The sequence below is a fragment of the Diorhabda carinulata genome, chromosome 8, assembly GCF_026250575.1.
Source record: "Diorhabda carinulata isolate Delta chromosome 8, icDioCari1.1, whole genome shotgun sequence".
Lineage (NCBI taxonomy): Eukaryota > Metazoa > Arthropoda > Insecta > Coleoptera > Chrysomelidae > Diorhabda > Diorhabda carinulata.
The window spans coordinates 15,952,606-15,976,527 of record NC_079467.1 but is presented as its reverse complement, the minus strand read 5'-3'; the positions used below and the strand labels follow the sequence as shown (position 1 = coordinate 15,976,527).

The 23,922-nt window shown below is 32.7% G+C and overlaps 1 protein-coding gene and 1 long non-coding RNA gene across 2 annotated transcripts in view; both read right to left on the bottom strand.

Moving 5' to 3' along the window:
- The window catches only part of LOC130897418 (uncharacterized), a 183,455-nt gene that overhangs the window by 127,842 nt on the left and 31,691 nt on the right, over nucleotides 1–23,922 (bottom strand). Inside the window, exon 2 of the mRNA XM_057806257.1 lies at nucleotides 11,397–11,602. Within this exon, the coding sequence (XP_057662240.1) occupies nucleotides 11,397–11,602 (206 nt within the window). The remainder of the gene's footprint in view (nucleotides 1–11,396; nucleotides 11,603–23,922) is intronic.
- Nucleotides 8,163–10,716, bottom strand: LOC130897419 (uncharacterized). Its single transcript, XR_009059701.1, has 2 exons — nucleotides 10,440–10,716; nucleotides 8,163–8,453 (listed from the first exon to the last, which is right to left on the bottom strand). It is a non-coding gene; the product is annotated as an uncharacterized LOC130897419 (long non-coding RNA).

Here is a 23,922-nt window from a genome sequence, read left to right as displayed (position 1 = left end):
AATAAACAATGTGATTCCACTAATTTGTCATATATTTTTTAATGGATTCTTTCGATAAGCAAAGTTTATTCCAAGATTAAATAGGTCAAAATTGAACAAATGAAATATACCTTCTCTTTGGCCAAATTTATTCATATTTTTCTAAGCACGCTGTTTCTTAGTTTGCTAATTGTTTCTGATAGATGTTTTTGGGATTGACATCGAAATATCAAGGTACAGACACCTAAAAACGTGGAATAAGAAAGTTTTCATTCATCTTTTCACACTTTCCAGAATTTTTCCAAAGCAAATGGAAATTCTTCTAATAAGGCTAGTAAGTCTATCTTATTTACTCTATCTTTATCAAAGTAAGAATTCGTATTTCAGAATCTGCTTTTTCTCGCTGTCACCTACATTTTTTTCTTGCTAATATCAGGCCAGTTCGATATTGAAGTCCTAAGCGACGATTTCTCACACAGTGATGACGATGATAAGGTTGATATTTGAATAATTGAATAGAAATGATGTACTTCGGGTGATTACTCACCATCGTACAATAATTGGTGGAATTGCTGTAGGTATTATGTAACAATCTCTCTTTATTATTTCTGCCATTGCTTCGATGAGAGGTTTTTTTCTATTTGAACTTTTACCTCTTTTTAACTAACTCCTGCATCGCATCAATTGTGCTTACCCAAAAAAATAGCATTTTCTTTGAAATCTCAAATGTTTTTGACCAGCTCCTTTTTTCTCTATTCACACTATTCAGTATAATTTTTCAATGCATTCAAATTTTTTTTTAATAATATAATCATTAATCATTAGTAACATGGATAAGAGCTCAATAGAATAAGGTGTTAATAATGATTAAACAGAATAAAATCTCCAAACATCACAATACTATTGAATCAAACGGAAAGTTTCCACTCTATATACTCAGCCTAGCCCTAAGAATCCCATATTAATATATCCGAAATTAATTATAAAGTTCCCTACCAACTCTGAATATAGTTTACTCTGAATTCAATTCTCACATACTCCAAAAGAGAAGAGAACACTCAACAACAAATTAATGTCAGCTACATGTAGTAACCAGCATTTTCCTTGTTTCTCCAACTTTGGCACGTGTAATTAAAGCTATAAACTCGCTTGACGTATGTCATACGTTTTAGTAGCTACTCATAAATTTTAAGACAGTTAACCTGCATGTTGTTTCAGTGCTTTTTTGGTAGAAAATTGATTCAACAAACTTTGTTTCCCATTTTATTTCCTAAAAATTACATTTTCTCAGTCGATAGAAGCAAAAGTTTGATAGAATATATATAGAGACTCAATTCTTGAGTTTAAAAGTATATAAGGAAACATGATTACTATGAAATAAATGACATTTAGAATCAATATTGCAATGCAGTTTCGCAGAATTCTTGTCGTTGCGTTTTGAGTTTCTACAAAAAGTAAAACAGGAGTTTTCTAATTCATTTTAAATGAAACATATATTTAACTATTACTATTATTGATATAAGTTTAATATGAATGAGAAACTTGAATTAGTTTCTCTAAACGTAACTTGTCATATTAGTGAAAATTCAGGTATTGTATATTGTATATTTCAACATAAAAATCAGTTAAATCCATATTTATGTTTGTTTATTTAATAATAAGCTATGAACTCTTTCGCACATGCATTTGATTTTACTTTACTTTATTAAAACACCATATAATTTAAGCTTATTCAATTATATTCAAAACATAAACTCAAAATATTACTCTTTAGCATAAACTTGAAAATGTTTGATCATTAACAACTATAATTACAAAAATCAAATTAGAAACTAAATTACAAAAACCAAAAAAAAACAAATAAATCTAATAGAATTGTTCAAACTGTCGTCCATTTTGTCTTATACGTAAACCAAATACAGTTTCAATTCGCCTTAAGGCATTTAAAATGATAAAGGGTCGCCTTTGTAAGTTTATGAATGCTTCTTCAGTTAAGGTTCGGAGTTCATATATATTATTATGCCAATTTGCATCTTCTTCAAGTGCCATCTCCATAATTTGATGCCGACTATTTCAGCATACTTATTTTAGTCCTTTCTGGTGCGAATCAGAGATGATTTCTATGTATGTTTTTTAACCATGAATGTTGTCTGCGACCAGATCCACGTTTTCCTTCGATTTTTTCCTTCTGCTATTTATTTCAGTATATCATACTTGTTGTCACGGTATATGTTACCCCGATAAGAGACTTTTTTTTCTCTTTATTGTTGTAAGTGACTCTCTTTCTTTTCCTATACGTCTAAGCATTCATCATTAGGTACGAGGATATATTGAAAAATTCATAGCCTACTATAGAACCAAACAAAATTTCAATGTCAAAATATTTCATTACTCAACATATTCTCCTCTTAATTGAATACATTTATTACAGCGAACCTGCAACGTCTCTAGACCTTTCAAAAAAATTTTTCTTCTTGCTCTGCAAACCAGACCTCCACAGCTCTTATTACCTCCTCTTTGGAAAAAAAATTACGACCTCTTGAAGTTTTTTTCAATTGAGGAAAGAGATGATAGTCGGACGGAGCCAAATCTTGTGAATAAGGGGGGTCTTCTAGTTATTCAAACCCTAGATCACGAGTTTTTTACATGGCAACATGAGATTTGTGTGCAGGGGAGTTGTCCTGCAAACACAAAACACCTTTTGATAGCTTTCCACGTCTTTTTTCTTTAATTTTTTCCCGTAGAGTGGTCAGTAATGTCGAATAGTAATCTCCAGTTATTGTCCTGCCCTTATCCAAAAAACCAATCATGATTACTCTATGGCAATCCCAAAAAACTGAAGCAAGAACTTTTCCAGCAGGACACGAAACTTCTAAAGTCATGGAGAACCAGAGTGTCGCTATTCCATCGTTTCTCGCTTTGTTTCTGGATCGTAGAAATGTACCAAAGTCTCATCCATAGTAACCATTCGGTTTAAGAAGTCTACATCATTTTCAAATCGAGCAAAGATCGAACGTGATGCTTCTACCATTGCATACTTTTGGTCATCATTCAAACATTTGGGGATCCATTTTGCAGCAATTTTTCTCGTGCTCAAATTAACGTGAACCATATGATGAATAGGTTCGTATGAAATATTCAGTGCTTCAGATATCCGTTTTAGCCCAATTCGACGATCTGATAAAATCATATCATACGATCATACGATATCATGAATCGATATTTTCGGGGACTGACACAGAAACTGGCTATCCCGATTGGTCATCATCTTCAATGGAAAATTGACCTGTTTTGAAGTTTGCAGTCCAATTTTTCACGATCACATATGAAGGACATTGATCACCAAGGGTATCTTCGTAAATCTGCTTTCCTTTTAACCCTTTTAAATACAGGTACTTGATGATGACTCTATATTCCAATTTTTCGATTTTCACAATTTCGGTGGTCATCTTTTTCCTTTAATTTATTGCGTAACTCTGGTTTACTTTTTTGACGTCAAACTTTCACTTCTAATAAGCTATTGTTCGTTGCTATGGTCACGCAATATTTTGTTTATGCATGGAACTGGTCTAGACTAATATATATCATTACATCCTTAAATCCTCGTACATTCCCAAAGAAGCCTTCTCACTAGATGCATCACTATTACTACATAAAGGGAGACTGAGCTTATAGTATGGGATCAATTTCCACGAGCTGCGCACGACAAAAGGTTATACTTGCAACATCGACATCTATGTAAACGGGCAGAAGAATTAAATGAGTTTGTCTCTAGTGCTCAAGCCTCTTTCACCTTTTCTAAACAACAATATATCAGCGTTTCCTATCAAAGAAATTACCTGAAAATGTACCTTTTTATTCATATAATTATTTTATATTCAAGTTAATAAAAACTTTTCTCTTTATCATTTGGTCAACATTTGTTCTTACTACATGTCGGCAATAGTAGTAGTCGTGTGTCCTTTACACTCAAATTTTAAATATTCAGTAACATGGCTTAAATAGCAAACAGTCGATTTTTTGCTAACAATACAATCAAAAGTACTTTCCACTGTCTTACACTTATGTTCACCAAAAAAAAACTATTTTTAAAAAAATTTAAGTAATATTTTGAGTACATTCGAATTCATCCGAGTGTTAAGTGTTCTTTACATCTTTATTTACGCTTAAACGAAGTCTGAAAATATTTTTTTCGCTCTGAAGCTGATATCACAGAAACATGGTTTTTGAAAGTCTCCATGGGTGATAAAAATCGCTGGAGGCACATCTTCCGCTTGACAATGCGAAGCAAGGAAAAGTCATCTATTCGATTTTTGTTTCCTTCAAATATAAAGTTGTTCGAGATGGGTTTTTTGTAATTAATCATAAAAAATCGATTGAATTGGAGTATGTGATATTCTAAAAGACGCCTCTATCTATATGTGAGTCACATAACGACCTGCTGTGTAACTCAAAGCATCGCATCGATGTTTTTGCGAATGACAACTGGTTTACACTGATCCTCTTGGCATTAATCACCGACGAACGTACCACTGTAGAAAGCGTTTCCATGCATTGTTGAGTAAGGCCCTTTTAAAATCATGAAAAATCATCTAGCATGATTCTTCACTATATGGGTGAGCTCCATTTTTGCACAAGATCACTTTTTTTAAACGTTCACCATCAACTGTCTATTCTCACATTGCAATAGCTAGCTCAGCAATGAAAAACGTTAATATTCACAAATGAAGTGTTGCCGCAACTCATTGACGCCATCTATTCCGATAGAACTAACTAAATGCTACATACTGATTGATTCAACGCAAAACAATACAGTAATAAAAAGTGATATATGAAGAAATTGATGAAAAGACACCATAGGTAACTAGATTTAGTATAAGTAAACAAACTGACGAATGTCAAGAAGCGTACAGAAATCAGCGTAGACAGTTATTAGTAATGGACAGATTCATGGATAGAAAATAAAATATATAGTTATGAGGAGACTACCGCAGCAGAGCGAGTGGAATTGAATAAAAATCAATTTCAAGCAAACGGTATGAATTAGTAAAGGTTGTTGCTTGAAAGTGGAAATGATTATAAACTGGAGGTTTTTTGTACTTCCTTCACGAGGTTTTTTCTTTATCTACAATTCGCGGTTCAATTCAATTCTAGAACTTTTGTTGACAATCAGGAAGTTTTAACCACGTTTTTATCAAAAGCATCCTACATTGCACTGGACTTCATATTTCATGATATCAAAATATTTTACAACCGAGTTAGTAAGTATCATATATTTCCTTTGATTCTTGTAGAAGTGTTGTGTCAACTCTATTTTGTTCTAACACAGAATTTTTGACGTTACCAATTGCTTACTGGAATTATGTTTACCTCTTATAAATTCAGAAAATTAAGACAATATCGTGGAAGCATCTCAAACCCTTACTTTTGATCGTAATCTCGAGGCATTGTAGAACAAAGTGGATTTGAGTTTCTTCCTCTCGTCAGAGAATCTGCTATCATGAGTTTCTGTTAGACCCTCGCTTACTGAAACGACAATGTGCTATAATAATGCTAATGTTTAAGTTTACCTTGACTAACCAGATCGTTTTTATATGAAAGATCCACAAAAATTCCAATTCCAGGGAGCTTTTGATATATCCATTTCATGAAACTTATTGGAACACATTCCCACATTTCCGAAACGTTTTGGTATGATAAATAAAAGTTAGTGCTCCTTCCTTTGCAAGTATTCTTTCATTTCTTTTCACTTTTATATGAGTCATAGTAAAAATATCTTTGCTGACACCTCAGGCTAAGATAGCTGCATTCAAAATACTCTAGCAGGAGCCTCGAATTATTAATTATTCAATAGGCATGATTAATGAAAAAATGAGATTTATGAGAACATTTGTAGTTCCTAGAAAATCCACATTGGATGTGTGGAGCTTATATGGAATGTCATCAGAATTTGATTATATTGACAGGTATAATCGATAAATTTTTTCTTAAAAAACCTTGTATTTATAAAGTTATATACACTGCCACCCAAAACATTTTTCAGTTTTCTTGCTGTGGGGCTGGGGTTAATTAGTGATCACAACTATTTTTAGGAAATTCAGGCTATAGTATGGCTTTAGTTGCAGGACATTTTCGTTTTCTATTCTGCACACTCCCACATATAATCATCTGGAGTTCAGTAGTATCTCACACTTCGAGATAATGCAGATAAAGATTTCGTTTTCTACGTACTAGAATCTGCACATTACACTGTCTTCTGAACTCAGCATTTTCAGGTGTCCATTGAGCTGGCACTGATGGATTCAACAGATCTTTTCTGGGTATAATTTTCCAGGAATAGCTTTCCCTGACACAACTAGGGCGAGAAATACCTCACAAATGAATGCAGAGATTTGATTATGAATATTAACTTGAGTACATGGTTTTAACAAGACTATTGTACTATCAGTATCAGAGAATATATTGATGGAATATTTGCAGTATTCGACTTCTTTGTACCATTGAATAGCTTTCAAAAGTCCCAAGCGTGAATTATATTAATTCATTTGGAGATATTTGTAGTCTATTGTAGGATTAATGTGATCTATTGGTGATGATTATGACAATAGAACAATATTTTATTTTATCATGTCAAGTGCAAATATTTCAATTATGTCAGTTTACAACGAAAAAAAAGTATGAATGAATGTATTTCCAAACTTGCAATTTAGCGTTAATCTTCAACATCTACTTGAAGCTTGAATCAATGATATTTAACCCTCCGGTACCCGCTTGAACGGTTACCCGTTTCGGTCTCATAGACCGTTTTGTTATTATATAATATTATACTAAAATATGTTTGCTCTTTATTAATTAAAACTCAGATACAGATAGAAGAGGTAAAGAATAAACTGAAAACTTATTCTAAATAAATGTAAACTGAATCACAATGTGCAAAATATATGATCGAAAAAATACAGCAACTAATTTTACATTTTCATTCCGAAAACTTCTCGAAACATGTTTCACATACGATGGTAACAGGCACATGAATTTTTTACATTATACACAATGAAAGCGGGTTTTTCTATTTCTTTTACTATCGAAAAAGTGGCACCTTCCTCTTTCAGGTAGTGGTTCTGCACTCGTCCCTTCTTGGCTATCTTCAATACCACAAATTTCTCTGATGTGAAGCTTTAGTGGCCGAGAAACTTGCTGCACCGTCAATAGGATAAGTAAATGTAGACGAACCATCTCCATAGATAGACTTTTTAGAAATTTTCTACGTCGAAATATGACAGAAGGATTATTTGAACAATATATCAAAAAATAACACAAAAGCTATCATAAAGTACCAAATAGTGCCAGAATTTACCAAATAAAATATCTTTCAGAAATTTTACAAGCGAATACCCGAACAAATCCAACTCCGATACCCGTTTCGGTCTCGCAGACCGAAATCGCCTCTATATGCCAAACGACTATACAGATCTAGCCATCCACTGAACTAACGTCGAACGGGTCGAGCTAGGAAGGTACCCGGGTGGGAGACCGAAACCGACATTTGATTGCTTAAAGCAAACGGTCCCACAAACCGAATGCGGGTACTGGAGGGTTAACTGTCCAAAATCTAAAAATTATCTAAGAAATAAAATATCAAAGAAAACTTTTATATTGATATGTCACATCTCTGCAATTTATTCATATCACAAAAACACGCTGCTAGATATTAATTTGTGAATATTAATCCTCCCTAATTCAAATTCTGAACGCATAACGAAGTTTCTGTTCAAGCTATTCATTAATAGAGAAAGTATCAGATTTGATACATTGTTGTCGTCACAACTTGGCTGTTATTCAACTTTTATTAATTACTGCTTGACTCGCCCTTATCCCAGGAAAAATAGATGACGTTCGTGAAAAAATGTGTTTTTCCATAAAGGATAAATTATGATTTGCGTTGAATTACACGTTTAGGTCTCCATCTTATTAATGATATTGTGAGGTAGTCGAATTGGCTATGAGAAATCTGTATCGAACTGAATAGTTCCTAATCTGGAGATAAAGCAGGTGAAGTTGATAAAGTGAATGGAAAATATCTAAAACAAATACGGTATGAATTCAATTTTATTGTTTCCAATTATTAACACTAATATTTTAAGTTGTAAAGTTCAGATTTTAGAACAAAACGTAAATTACAAAACTTTTAGTTTTTTTATTTTTATTTTTCCATTGTTGCGAACAAGATTATGAGTAGATTGGGAAGTAATATGGCAAGACCATGGATGCTTTCGTAGATTCCTTCATACCAAGAGAAGATTAATCACTCATAAATTCACCTACTGCAGTGAGGAAGACGACGCCGAGCATACACTCTTCCATTGCTCCAGAATGGAAGAAGTGAGAAATTAGTATACCCTGAAACGTAGACGAAGTTTCAATATTTCCAACGTGATGGAATGTTTATTAGAGTTGGGGGAATCCTAGGAGTACACCTATAAAGCAATACTGACTTTAAACCAAAGAGAAAGAGAGTGTATTATATAGGTAATCAATTACATATTTATTTTATAGCTATGCCGCCACCTTTGTACGAGTCAATTAAAAGTTACAATTAATTGGCTCAACAGGTATGGGGGGTTGAGGCCAGTGTTTTGTACTTTAAAAAAGATGATTCTAATACGGAGCTTTGGTTAACATGTTTTAATAAATACACGTGGTGCTACATTCTCAGATCAGTTTTATTTTAACAAACTAGCTCGGATTCTGGTATCATACATGGTGTCAGGTGTAAAAACTTGATATTAAAGTTTCAGTAAATTTCGTACATTCGTACTTAGATATTAATAAGCAGGACTCTGCTGCGATATAAGTAGAAGCCAACAGCAATGGAATCATACTTAAACCTTCAGATCCTTTATCCATTGAAGGAAGCCTAGCGGATAACTGGCCAAAATTTGAACAAAAATCCAAAATTTTCTGACTGCTACAAGTTTTAGCAATGAAAATGATGAAAAAAAGGATGCAATTCTATTGAACTTAGTTGGTGAGGATGGTCTTGATTTATTTAACTCTTTTGATCCGTTGCCGGAGAGCCAGAAAACTCTTGATAATGTTTTGAAAAAATTTAGAGATCACTGTGAACCAAAGACAAATGTTATATATGAAAAGTTCTTATTTAACAGTATAACGCAACAAGAGGGACAAAGTTTCGATAGTTTTCTGACAGAATTGCAGGAAAAACAACTGGTTATGGTAATTTATTAGAAGAAAATAGCTGTTAAACTTAATAATAAAGAATATTTCACAGTTTTAGATATGATGGGTACTTTCAAATTCGAATTGATGCAGAAAGTCAAGAATATTGTCTATTTGGAACACCCTTTGAAAGGTATGCATTTTGTCGTGTACCTTTTGGTATTTGCTCAGCCCCTGAAGTCTTTCAAAAACAAAACTGTAAAATATTTGGTGACATTGAAGGTGTAGGTCTTTACTTTGATGATTTGATTGTAACTGTCAGTAATGAAAAGGAAAATGATAATAATTTACGGTTAGTTTTGAAGGAGCACAAAAATATAATATAAAATTTGACAAAAGAGACAAAGAGAAAGAGAAAGTTAAGTATATGGGCAAAATTTACTCAAAGGAAGGTGTAAAACTGAACAGAAATTATGTGAAACCGATTCTAGAGATGCCAAAACCCAAAGATAAAACTGAACTATTGAGAATATTAGGCATGGCTAAGTATTTAGGAAAGTTCTTGCCCAACATGTCGAAAATAACAGCTCTACCTAGAAATTTTAGCAAGAATTATATTGATTGGCAATGGATTAAATTGCATGATGAATCTTTAACTAGACTTAATGCCCCAATTTTGCCATTTTTTGATTCAACAAAAGCTATAGAAATAGACACTGACGCTCCCAAGGACGGTCTAGGTGGTTGTCTATTTCAAAAGGACACCCAATAGCTTTTGCACCCTGGAGCTTAACCCCCTGTGAGCAAAAATATGCGCAGAGAGAGAAACAGATGTTGGCGATTGCTTTTGCTACTAAAAAGTTTAATTATTTCATTTATAGATTTGATGTGAAAATCAACACTGATCATAAACCCTTGGAAGCGATCATGAAAAAAGATCTAGCATCTATTTCTTCCCGCCTACAACGGATGAGACTCCGCTTACTAAATTATAAAATAATTGTGAATTACAAACCTGGAAAATTTCTGTATGTAGCAGACACGCTTTCAAGAGCGCTTTTACCAGAAACTGGGCTAAAGTCTGATCAAGAATTTAATTTTGCAGTACCCTCTTTATCAAAAAATTTAGCCTTGTCTGAAGAGCAGAAGGAACAATTCAGGCAGGAAATCGTAAAGAAGATATTCTAAAACAAGTTATCATCAAAACAAGCAGAGCTCAAGGCATCCTTCACTACCCTCACCTCCAGCCATTTGAATTTTCGATCAAAATAGAAAGTAATTACCTTTAAGTGGCCAACTGTACTCGTTCTCAATTAGCACCAGAAACGTCCCAGGAATGGACGACAATTTAGGGGAGATTCTTTCTTTGTATGGCACGGTTAGCACAGCTTCTGAATAGGTGTTCAATAACACGGTGAATTCCTTCCCAATGCTTCTCATTCATTGTGATCGATCAATATATGTTCACTAGACTTTGATTCATCCTCGTTGCCAATTAATTATAGCAAATTGATGAGAAAAGTCGACAAAACGGCTGGTACTTGTTGAAACCAAATCGAATAATGAAAATATGACATTGACAAAATGAATGATCGCTTGATTAGAATCAGGAGTGCCACAATAGCTCTAGATATAAAAGAATGCTTTAAAAATATCATAAAAAGACATAGGATAGAAAAAAATGGAGACTGCTGAAAGATTCCTCGTAATGACTCAACTCCAGCATGCATTATACCTGAAGAGGTGTATAGGGTTCAGGATTAAGTATCTCTAAATTATAGTGATGTCATTTGCGTATGGTAATATTTACACTGATCTATAACTTAAATGTTTCAGAGATTAAATTGTCATTTTTGATTATGTATTCCATCTATAACTGATTAGTCAGCATATTATGAATACGTTTATATGCTTATTGTCTTGTGATTATTGTCATATCAATTTTCCTAGTATTTCAACTCCTTCATGGAAACTATTAAATAATAAAAATATCAAATCAAGAAAGTGAATAAAATAATAGCGAAAATGAAGTTATCCTCATGTTTTGTCAAGGTTTAGGACCTATCACACTTTCTAAATGAAATATGACTTTTTACTCTATCCTTCTAAACACATAAATTATTCTCCAGCTTGCATTCCAACTATTCTATACAAATACTTGTTATACACGTATTAACATACAAAAGCTCTGACATTTCAAAGCTTCCTACGTATAAACCGTAATATTTAACACTACTCACGTCAACATTAACATGGGAAACGGAAAATGCCTGGGAAGGCGGTGACTCCTTAGGTACAAATCTGTAAAATTCCTCGTCGTCCCTATACCATTTGATGCTATACAAAGCGGCAGATTCCAAGTCGTAGTCGCATACTAGCGTTACCGAATCTCCTCTTTTAACTGCTTCCGGCACTTGTATCTGCATGTTCGTGAGTGCACGTACGTCTAAAATAAATAAAAAATTGAAAAGAGTCAGAAATAAAACTTCAATTCAAAAATATCATTTATAAATATGTTAATGTAGTTTTCATACAAAATATAATTTTGTATATATTTTGATATATATATATATATATATATATATATATATATATATATATATATATATATATATATATATATATATATATCTGTTTAAGCTACAATTCTTATTTTCGTCTCTCGAGCAATTGCTATGGGTCCGATTTGGTTCAAAATTAGCATACATGGCTTTTTTGGCGGCGGATTGATGTTATTAGAGTTTGGTTGAGAACAAATGAATATTTCGAGAGGTCGCAGTGCAAAAAAAGTGGTTTTTGACCTTTGCTCACCTCTGCAGGTCAAACGAAAAGCGACTGAAAAATGAAATTTCACATGTAGGTTCAACTAAATGCGAGATGATTTCCTGTCTAAGGTCGAAACTTTCCATCTCCACCCCTCCCCATTTTATAGTCATTTTTGCTAAATTTTCTTATTTTTTGGCCAGAAAAAGTTTAACTAGAGGGTTCGAACTTCGCATGCAAGTAGAGATGATGTTGAAGAATTGTCTTTCTCAAGTTCAAAGTTTTCTTCTAGCACAAAACGCCCGAAATCATTTTGATCGTTGTAATTGTTGAACTGGACCGCCCCCTACTTAATGAATAATACGAGTATGATCGTTGCTATGGTGATTTTTTTTACTTCCCATTTTCGAAATTTCTTGTCATTATGGCAATTTTTTCTTTGTTGTCAATTGGAATTGAACAAGAGGGTTCGAGACCACCAGGACTATTGAAATTATGAGAGAGAGTTAACTTGTGGAATGAAAAGTTATTAAGGAATAGCAAATTTTCCATATAAAGAAATAAGATTGAGAATTGATATCATTTCCAAGAAATTCATTTTATGGAAAGATTTGTTTGTGTATTAGTAAAATTCTTCATTCGACTAAAAATTCGACTTTCGTGATGGAGCTCTGCTGCTCACGGCTTTTATTTTTAACAGATTGAAACAAATCTAAAGTAATCAGAACAGAAAATAAAGAATCATTCAGTCATTGAAGATAAAGTTATGGTAAAATTGAAAGGAATCCTGATACCAGTAGCATGCTGAATCACGTTTTTCTTACCTTTTACATTTGTTAAAAGATATTTTATTTAGCTTTCGAATTGTGAAGTCTCAGTTTTTTCAATAACTGATAATAATAATATTTTTGAAAAGTAGTTTTAAGTAATTACATATTTAATTGGCGCATTGCAAATTGTGTCAACAAAAAACATTTCTACATTTATTTGCATTCTCGAACCCAATGTAACTATTATGAACTTAAGAGTCCAGTCTAGAGAAAAGGGACCACATCGCCCAGATCAGACTGGAGAAGAATGAATATTCCCTTATTAACCGAAAAATTCTCCATATTTCTTTTTCCAAGATAAAAATAGAAGTAATTTCCACTGAAATTCTTCAAACACTTTTCTGTAGAAAAAGGGAATATTTAATATATAAATAAAAAATAGAATTAAATATAGTTGAAGAACGAATCAGTTGTTGAAAACATAGCGGATTCACTAAATTGTAGCATCTTTAAAGAAAGTAGTGATAATACAGAAATTGATGTGATGGCTGTTCAAAATTATTAATTATCAAAATTCGTTAACACTATTTCACAGTATGATGATAATGCTCATATTTTAAATATTTTTCCTTATAATTGTGAAACAATAATTTCCTAATTTTATGATGTAACCAATGCACAATTAAATAGCTTCGCTGATTAGTGAATTAGTTGGCGGAGCATTAATACTCATAGCTTCAAGAAGTGAATTGAGAACGTGGACTACAATAAAAAACAAGATCTTCAATTATGTTTCGAAAACCAAAAGTACAAGCTTCAATTGTCTTAATAACTTTTGAAAAAAAAACACCATATAATTTTGGTATACGATGACAAGAAGCATAATAATTTCAAAATTAAATGTTTTAATCTTTTCAGTACAAGAAAAAACTATTCAAATTATAATGACTTAGCTCTTACGACTTCCATAAGAGATATAACTGGTCAATAACAAAATTATAAACGTTTGCAGAACCCAGTTGGCTTAGAAGTAACTATGTCTTTAGTTATAGAAGAAAAGACTCCCATAGTTAGTCAGATTAGAAGTAATACTGTAAAATGCAGAACTAGTAAGTATTCCGGATTGTATCACTTAAGCACCTGGAAAACCATTGAACATATTAGCCACTCTTATGATGAATATTTCAATTTCGAAATTTGTCCTTTTCACTATGAAAATATATACAACGGTGGTAGGAGGCTAGGATCGGCGAACTTACTGATGGGCCCAGAACTCATCCTTGGTGTAACTAAAAAAGTTGCTATCGTGTCACTCAATGGTCTACTTGCATGCCGGACTCAGCAGAGATAGATACACCTGACATGAGACAATAAAAGGACATTGATGGACTTTGTGCGTCTCACACCAAACAACTGCTTCAACGGAATAGGCACAAAGTCGGACTAGTGACCGGACACTGTCATCTAAGACACACGAACACGGTTTAAGCACTATGACAAGCATTACATCATGACATCAAAGGCTTCAAGCGAAAGCGCCTGATCGGCTTCTCAAAGAAAATCGGCATTAAGTAACGTCAAGTGGGGTACGAGGGGCCTATATGAAGGCCTATGTGCTCAACGGCCCCTTTGCGGCCCTTAATGTAAGTAAGATTATGACAAAGGACCTTTTAAGTAGATCGAAAGTATCAAAAATTCGAAATATGTACTAAAGTTGTAGATAATACTTAACACGGAAGTGCGAGAAAGTAAAGCAACGCCAAACTCATGCTCCGATGTTGTAAATTTAATTAGAATAATGACTGCCAAACTTTTAGCAAGAATTCCATGTTTTTAATAAAGACATAAAGTGAATATCTGTGTATATTCCTATGTAAACAAACTACAGGTTTTTTCCGGAAAATAATGCGTTACATTAGTGACTATACGTTTCAGGGCGCATTCGAGCGTAGGGATAGAAGGGTCTAGACAACGCAGTGGACAGGGCGAAGTGAGCTTAGAGTTTTTGTAGCGACAGGAGGCTCCGATAAGTGCATAACGTTCTCAGAGCACGGTTCAAGTCAGGATGGAAAGAAAGCTCAAGCTTATAAACCAATTCCAAGATAAACTCCATCAAGACCACCCAATTATCACTAAAATTGTATGCAGGATACCTACTCTCCATATCAAAATATTCGCTTCTTCTAATAAAAAGGGGTCAACACTATCTGAAGCTATAAGTTTGTTATTGTACCTTTCAGCTTCCACTTTGTTCCACTTTACAACCTTAGAAAGTATTCACTCATGTTTGATAAACTAGATGCAATATTGGAAATTAGTTTCTAACAAAAAATTCCAAGTATTGTGAATTTTATGAACTACTTGAGAGTTCACCAAGCTTGAAAGCTCTAAATTTGGTCATCTATTTATAGAAATTTTTTTCTATATGTAAAATCAATTCCACTTCACGCTTTTACATGACGACTTTCACGTCTTCATATTATCTGGTCATTTATCCCAAGGAGACACACCATTCAGCATGTTTTTCTTTTAAAGTAATTCTACAATACAAAGTTTGGAGATGGATAATTTACCTTAGTTATTTCACATTTTACTCACTGATTAATTAATACCAAGAATTTCATTTGAAAGGTAACTGTCCAAAATGAGTTTAACTAATTGAATTCTCTTTAGACATTTAACCCTAATTCAGACCGTCGCTAACAGTAAAAAAACTGCTACCTCCTTTCACAATTCGACTAAAAACCAGCAACAATCCGTAAAATCCTTCCCTAATCCCTTAATAAAAAGGGTTAACAAAAAACCATTTCGTTTTCGACCTAAACGATTCTTACATATTTATTTCCGTTTGCGAACTAATCTAGATAAAGGGAATTCAAGCTTACTAACAAACAAACGGAGTGACATATATAGCTCGAATGGAAATTAAATTCGCATTCAAGAGCAGCTTTTCGTGCAATAAAGAAGGAATCATCTTGCACTGATTATAGAAGAACAACGTTTTTAATGGTATCTCACAACAGTTTGTGAGACAGTTAATCCAGTGTTAATTTCAACATAAGATATCACTTGCAAATGAAACAATAAAACGGACTATTATTCGACAAAGTAAATTTCTGTGCTTTCACAATAATTACTCAAAATATTGTTCCAAACTTCGAATAGGTATTGGTTAGTTTGTGAACACATCAACATCTTGCTTTGTAGTGTGTTTCAATAGAATAAATCAAAAAAATTGAAAATTGCTCGGAAAAATTTTATAACAGATTTTGAAAGCTTTTTGTTGTTATTGTAGAAAAAATCCAGAGAAAAAACTATTTTTCAAAGGTGTAATTAACAAAAGAACTGTTAGAAAAGATAAGTGAAGATCCAGACGTGTTGATTTCGATAAGTGAAAGATGTGTTTCCAATACGCATGCTGTTAATAATTTGATTATGATGTTCTTCGTCAATTCAAGTGGGGTTAACATTGTTGTGACCCGTTAATTTTAATGAGATCTACTCTTGTATACAACTTTTGACCAAATAACTAACCACGGTGGATCGATTAGTACGTTTGTTTTCCTTGGTATTCATGCCAATCGCTTACGCAGACGATTTTGTCCAATTTTAATCCTATTTCTTCCAATGGGCATACTATCATACCAGTAATCATTTTTTTATTGCCAGTGACAATATGAATATTATTGATTTTAACATTTGGGACTTTTTTGACAATTTTTCAAATAATGTGACAGGACAAACGTTACTGCCGTTATATTTAAATTGATTCGTTGTTTGATTTGATACAAAAAAAAATGTCAAATGAGCAGCAGTTTCCCCTCCTTGCCAATTCAATTCTACCGCGACTCTGATAGAATTACCATTGCAGTCCTTCAGGGGTATTTTCATTCTATAAATTTATAATTTTCATTATTATTACGGAGCTTAATTCTGTCAAACCTTATTTTACTGGTAACATTTTGCTTGCTAGGTTCCACATGCATTTTACCGTACTTTCTTTGAACTCTACACCTTCTCATGTACACACCCCAATCTCTTAATATCAATGACAATTAATTGTCGTTCAATTTCCATCTTATTGATATTTTCTATTAACACAAAAGTCCACAAGTATGTTTTCATACAATTTTTTTATTGTAAACTGTATTCTTAGTTATGTTTGATTCTATATTCGGCGTATTCAAAAAAACAGAAGATCTAAGTGATGAAAATAATATCTGTTGAAAAGTCGAGAATTCAAAACGAAAAACTGAAATAAATAAGTCCGAACAGTCTGAAATATCACTTCAAAAGTTCAATGAATTTTTTACGTCAATATCAGAAATAGTCTCTAAATTTAGCCACTTTCAAGTGAAGCTCCTTTTTAAGATATTCAATAAGCCCACTTTCTCATTCTACATTATCCCAACTTCAGAAAGTGACACCCAGGAAGCAAAACTGAAGATAAGCATTAACAGCAAAATTATTGAACACTCTATCTATTCAATGATAGATCCACTTACCATTTTGTTCAATAAATAAAGAGGGTCACTGGCCAGACTCTTTCAAAATAACAAAAAAATGGTAATGTAGGTTCTCTAGAAAACTACAGAACAATAGCTATTTCACGCACAATAAACAAATATTTGAATTCATTGTCAAATAAAAATTGGTAAATTATCTAGAATCTTAGTCACTTTTAACAGAATTTCAATTTGGATATAGTCGTGATGAATCGATCATATCTGCAATTCTTCGACCCTTTAAAGAAGTTGTTGATAAAATTAAAGAAGGCATGAGCTCGGTTACAACGTTATGCGACTGATCGAAAGCTTTCTACTGCTTTCCCACAGATTTACTTTTCGATAAACTAGAATTGTTTCCTGTTAGGGGGAAAGCATACAAATTACTGCTTGTACAATGCGTTGTTGTACTGGAAATAGTTTTGTTCCATACATATTTTTGTTAAAAGTATTATTCTATTACATCAGCTCTCAAATTCTTAGATCTCAGTAATACGTCAAAGTACTCCAAGGTCTGCGGAATTGGCACGCTTGGAAATAATTTGCTCACATCAGAGGAAATTGAAATTTCCTCATCTTCAATTATTCTGGTCTTCACTTTGTTGATAAACTCAACGAATTCTTCACTCAAAAACTCTCAGGTTCACGGATAACTTATACCTGATTATACCGGTTACAAGATTTTTACAATTTTCAAGTGTTTTTTTCACATTTGTGATCATTTTATTTAGCAGGTTCCTTGAGATTTTGGTGTAAGTTCCTGCTTCGATTGAGCTGTCCACTCTTTGGAAATAGTCCTTCTTGTCCATTGTCCAAACAACCTTGTTTCCTTTATCTGCTTTCAATAAAAAAAAAGTCTTTCCTCCTCAAATTCCCCACATGCTTAGAGATTCTCATTCTCAGGAGACTTATTTTTCACAACAACAAAAAACTAGTACCTTATTTTTAATAGTGAGTTGTGAGCCTCTACCTAGTAACCAATATAGTCAATATAGTTTTTTATATCTCAGTTTCAGTTCCTTTGTTTCCTGTTTGATATGTTCTTGTCACTTTAGTTTCGTATCCAAATGTAGTCCTGGATATTTGACCGTTTTCTTATATGAGTGTGAAGTAAATTTGATATCAGTAGATTTTTTTCATAGAATTTAATTCGCCCTTTTTATTTAGTCTAAACAATAATTTTGTTCATTGAATTGATTCTTCAACAGCCAGTATTGCAGTGTCGTCTGCATATGTGGCCAGTTTAAGATTTTCCGTAACAGAGATGTCAGAATTATAGTACAGTATTAGTATCAAAATAGTACCTGCTTCAATCAGTCGGAGCTCTAAATATACGTTTTCTGGTTTAACTCTGAATGGACGGTCTTTCAGGTACGAGTTTATTAGGTGAACATAATAAGCAGGTGATTATTTTCTGATTTTCAGTGAAAAACCCTTATGATATACTTTATCAAATAATTTTGCGATGTCTCAAAAGACAACTGATCAATTTTTTTCTCAACATATGTCTCTATTATGTTTGTTATACGATGTACTTGATCTGTTGTGGTGTGTTTGTTGCGGAAGCCAAGCTGATGGGATGGAATTATTTCGTTTTGATCAAATATGGTTTCTATTCTTATTAATAGTATCTTCTGAAATGATTGGTAATAATGATACCGGTTTGTGGGACTCTACTTTATACATTGGTTCTCCTGGTTTGGGTATCATTATCACTTCAGTTGTTATCCACGTTATTGGTACGTATTGAAACCTGAATACTACATTTATGAGGTTTGTCAATTTCACAATGGCCTTTCTTTTGTAACTGTTATAAAATTTTTCCTGTTATCAGGTCATATCCCAGAGATTTCTTGGGGTTCATGTTAATCTTTATAATTTTCATTACCCCTTTAGGTTACAGGTATATCAAACTCTATTTTTTCTCCACTATTAACCCCCATTATCGTCACTAATAATTTCATCGTTATTTTCCATGTCGGTAGTTTGGAAAATATTTTCTATGTATGAGGCAAATGCATTTGCTTTTTGTGGATCATCACGTGTTCTAGATCCATCTTCCATTCGAATGGGCGGTATCTGTTACATTGGTTTGTTTAATCTTTTCGTACATTTCCACAGTGGATAATCTGTGGTTTGACCATCTGTTAATTTACTTAGTTAATGGTTTTGGGATAATTTTTTGATGTTTTCTATTCCTTTTTTTAATTGATAGGTGAGGTTGCCTAGTGTGTTTTTATTTTCTGCAGTTCTAATCTTCTGCAACGTTTTTCTGGGTTTCCGTCTCCTTTGAACTAGTTCTCTGATTTGTTTGGTGTAGTTGTGACCTTTCGCTGTCCTTGAAATTGATTTGTTATTGTTTAATGCTACTCGTAGTATATTTATCATAAGTTTTCTAGCTTATTCGTCTAGTTGTTCATTAGTTCTGATTGGTACGTTTAACTTAATTCTATTATTTAATGCTTGCTAGAAACTTTATAGTTTAGATTCTGTCACTATAATATATTCGCTTATTGTGATTGATATAGGAGAATGATCTCAGTCTTCGCCCCAAACATCTTCATTTTTCATGGAACTCATACTTTTCTTTAGATGGAGAAATCAAATCAAATCTGGTATTTAATTTCTATCGCTGGGCTTGTCGAAGAAGATGAGCCAGAACTTCCTCCTTTATCTCTGGACTGTATAGAGAATCTGGTCAAAATCAATGTACTTGATGACTTTGCATACTATAGTCGCCAATTCTATACGTACAATTTCACAGTGTGAAACTTAAAGGTTAAGTTTACTACAGACAATGTTTTTTTCTATACTTGAATGAAAAATGAGTTGAGGCACACATATTTAATAGGTTACTCTACAACAAGGTTTTGTGCAAACGCTTGCAAAGGGCAAAACAGGAACAGCATTATGATTGCAATATGTTGCCACAATTCAAAAAATGTTATAAACATAGGGGAAATTCAAGTAATTTTCCCCGTTTAAGCACATTTCTTTCTGTTTCTTGACCGAGTATTGAAAATATCGGCAAAATATTTAGAAAAAAGTGACGACTGTGTATCGAAGAAGTTATAAAGATATTTCTTAAGGACATGGTACAGTTGAAAGTTTAAGGCAAGATTGCAGAGTATTGGACATCGGAGGCTAAAAATGACTCAAAAAACGTGAAAGAAAATTTTTGTATTCTGATTATTCGAAAAGGAGTACTCGTTAAGTTCGAAAAATTGAATGATAATCAAAAGTATATACATCTATGGTTTTAAAAAAATCTTCTGTGTTCTGAGGCTGCTGATGAAATAATTGGTACTTCTGACTTATACTAAGAAAGTAATAATGAAAATAGAGATCTTAGGGTCTAGTTATTTATAATTTTTCTTTTCAGATTGCTCATATTTTAACGAAATTGGAAAGTTTAATTAAAATATGTGTTCTCTTGTATTGAGGTTATATTTCAATAAAAAAATTATTATTCACAATTTCTAGTTTGATTAATTATTTTATACAAAAAATAGGTTTGATATTTATGTTGAATATACATAATGTATGTGATAAATATCAAAAAGTTCATATTATGTTTCAATTGCATAAGATTTCATATTTCACTTTACTCTTAAACAAAACCCGAATCTCTGTGTGAAATTAACGTCACTCGAGTTCATTGATGATGCAATTAAATTATGCAGAAATCCAATTACATTTGTCACTTTACATATACCAACTAGTGGTTTTCATTGCTTGGAATAACGAGGATTCGATGTACAGATTTACTTGTAAATACGCAAATTGTGGGAACTGAAAGTAGTTAGAAATTGTGAATAACGCATATAGATGAAGGGTTGAACTAACTTTTGAATGCATGACTAACTCGAAGTTACTTCAATATTAAATTTACTATGTAGTAAACTGTGTGAAATGTAGAAATGAATAAAATTAAATGATTTTAGAGGCTTAAGAAATATTCATGTAATAGGTCTTATACATATATTATGTAATTTATCGACAAGCCTATCTACACTGTCCTAAATTGGAAGTTCAAAGGTTTTGAAATAAAAGCAAGTTATGATGTATCAATTCACATTCACCTCTAGATAGGACATTTCATCTTGATCAAATTGCAATGATGGAGGAAAACAAGAACTGATATAATATTACAAAACACCATTCTGTTAAAAATTTGAGTAGGAACAAAACATAGTTAGAATTTTCAGAATGCCAATGAAATTTTTAATCAAATGGAACCTATTCAAGAAATGTTTCAGTAATTTACTAAAATTTATCCTATAATTCTTATTTGAAGAAATTAAATCCACCGTAGGGTATGTTATAAGCTTCACTTGTGTTTTATATTTAACGCATACGCTTTGGCAGCATACGAGGTGGCTATTAAGTAATGAGATTAGTGCTGCTACATGAAATAATTCACATATGGAATAAACGGGAAAGTGGATCTAGTGGACAAATTATGTGCTCAATATAATGTTCCGCGTGGTACAAGTTGGCCAATGGTCATCTTTAATGGTATGGTGAGAGTTACAGGATTGAATTCTTTCGTAATTTCCACTTCAAACAATTCATTTTCAACATAGGTTACAAGAGAATTTCTAGTAGCACTTTTATCCTCATTATTCTATTGTCACCAAAAAAATCGTACTATTCTCAGTAGTCTGTCGACTACAATGAAACTAAGAAAAAAATATGCTATCTAGACGTCGAACAATAAAAGTTTCCACTTCCTGGTACAGTGAGAAGATGTAGTTATCATGAATGAAGAAAAAAAAATAGTAAAACCAAATACTCCTGCAACCCCTAACCGACGAGTCATCACCTAATAATGACGTAAAAAGACGACATCGTGCTTCTTGATAAGTTGACATGAAAGAGCTTCATCAAAAGTTAATTAGATTTAGATGTCCATTAATAAACAGAAAGAATAGCAACATAAGTGTAACCAAAGAATAATTCTAACGAAATTTGTGCTCACGATAACGATGAAGCTGAAAATGAATACGAGAAATGGGTAGCAAATCAACAAAATAATCAATAGAGAGATAGGAAACAAAAAATTGAGACTTGTAATTAGAGAGTGGAGCTAGTGGAAATAAGATTTGGTCAAGAGGATGTAGCATGAAAGAGAAAAAGTTTAGTACACAGGAGAAAACAAACCCACTAATGGTGAAAATATGAATAGATGTAATCTTGTATCAAACTTGATATATAGAAACAGACGGCATATGGTGAGGTGACGAATGGAATTCATAACCACAAAATGAGAGTGGGTAAAAACGAATAAATTAGGACAGAAACCTGATAAAATTACGTTTTAAAATTATTGATATTAGTTGAAAACTGTTATTTATGTATCTAGCTTTGAATTTCTACCGAAATCATTCATGAACTTCATGCTTCATCATTATTTACTTTGTTTTTTGAATTTATAAACTGATGTCTCAAATCGTATGCGCAATCGTGGCGTACAAAAAGTTCACGCGGCCATTGAAAGGTTAACACGTTGACTGCCACGGCAAGGTTCAGAATTACGTTTAAAATTATTGGCTTCTGTAACATAAATCTCTTCGCGGAAGCCAATTACGAGTTAATTCGTACGCAGACACGATTCGACCTGTCGCTTCTCTAAAGCTAAATCATATATACGCGTCCATATTCGTCAGATATTATCGAGTATTATTATTATCATAATTAAATTATCAAGAATTCAAAAAGGATTAGAAAACACCACTGACTCAAAATGAAATTGAGTACTACGTAAATCTAAGAAAGACTATTAGATGGCCCAAAAAGGTTTCTTCACATATTATAGAGATATATAAACAAAATGCTCACAAAATTTCTCAAAAAGTAACTTCTTCTAAAATAAAAGTGATCAAGTTCAGAGAAGAAGTCGTCGTTGCGTTGATTGGAGAAGAGTTCAACTAGTTTCAGAAAAAATGAAATTGCAAGAGCTTCATTATTTAAAGGTTCTACCATCTAACGAAAAAAAGCAGCGTTCGACAAAGCGTATGTCGTATATGTAACCAAGCAAAAAACGCAGAAAAAGGCGTTATTTCTGTCCAAAATGTAAACAAAAGCCAGGACTTTGTGTGGAAGATTGCTTTAAGAAGTTCACAAACTATAAAATATTATTTAATTTCGTGAATTTGAATTTTTTTTTTCAAATATATTATTTGTTCGTTTCTCAATCGATTTTCTGTTCATACAAGTCAGCATTGCTTTTTTGTTCTTTTCCCAGAAGGCATCTATCGATATAGATAGCACTTATATATTCTTTAATCGCAATTAATTGCACAAAAATGGCCAGTAAACACCGGACGATATAACTCGTAATTGGCGTTCTAGAAAACGAGTTATATCGTAGTTGGCAGTCAACGTGTTAAGGAAACACTCAAAGTTCAAGAGTTTTTTAAAGCTACAAACCAGCATTGAAAATTATAATTCAATATAATTCATGAGTTGTAACAGTTTTTATAGTAGTTTTGGAAAAAAATCAATGATCAGCATAAATTTCAATTTTGTTTTTGCCGAAATCTCATTAATAAAACAATAAAGTATTTCTTCTATCTATTTAATTAATTTCTAAGACTCAAATCAATCCCAGCCCATATTTATCATCATCAATAACAAAAAGTGTAACCTGCTATACCGAATGCAAATATTACGCCAACAAATAAGGGCTTTGTGTCCTGCGTCTCCTGTTCTCAGTTATATTTGCA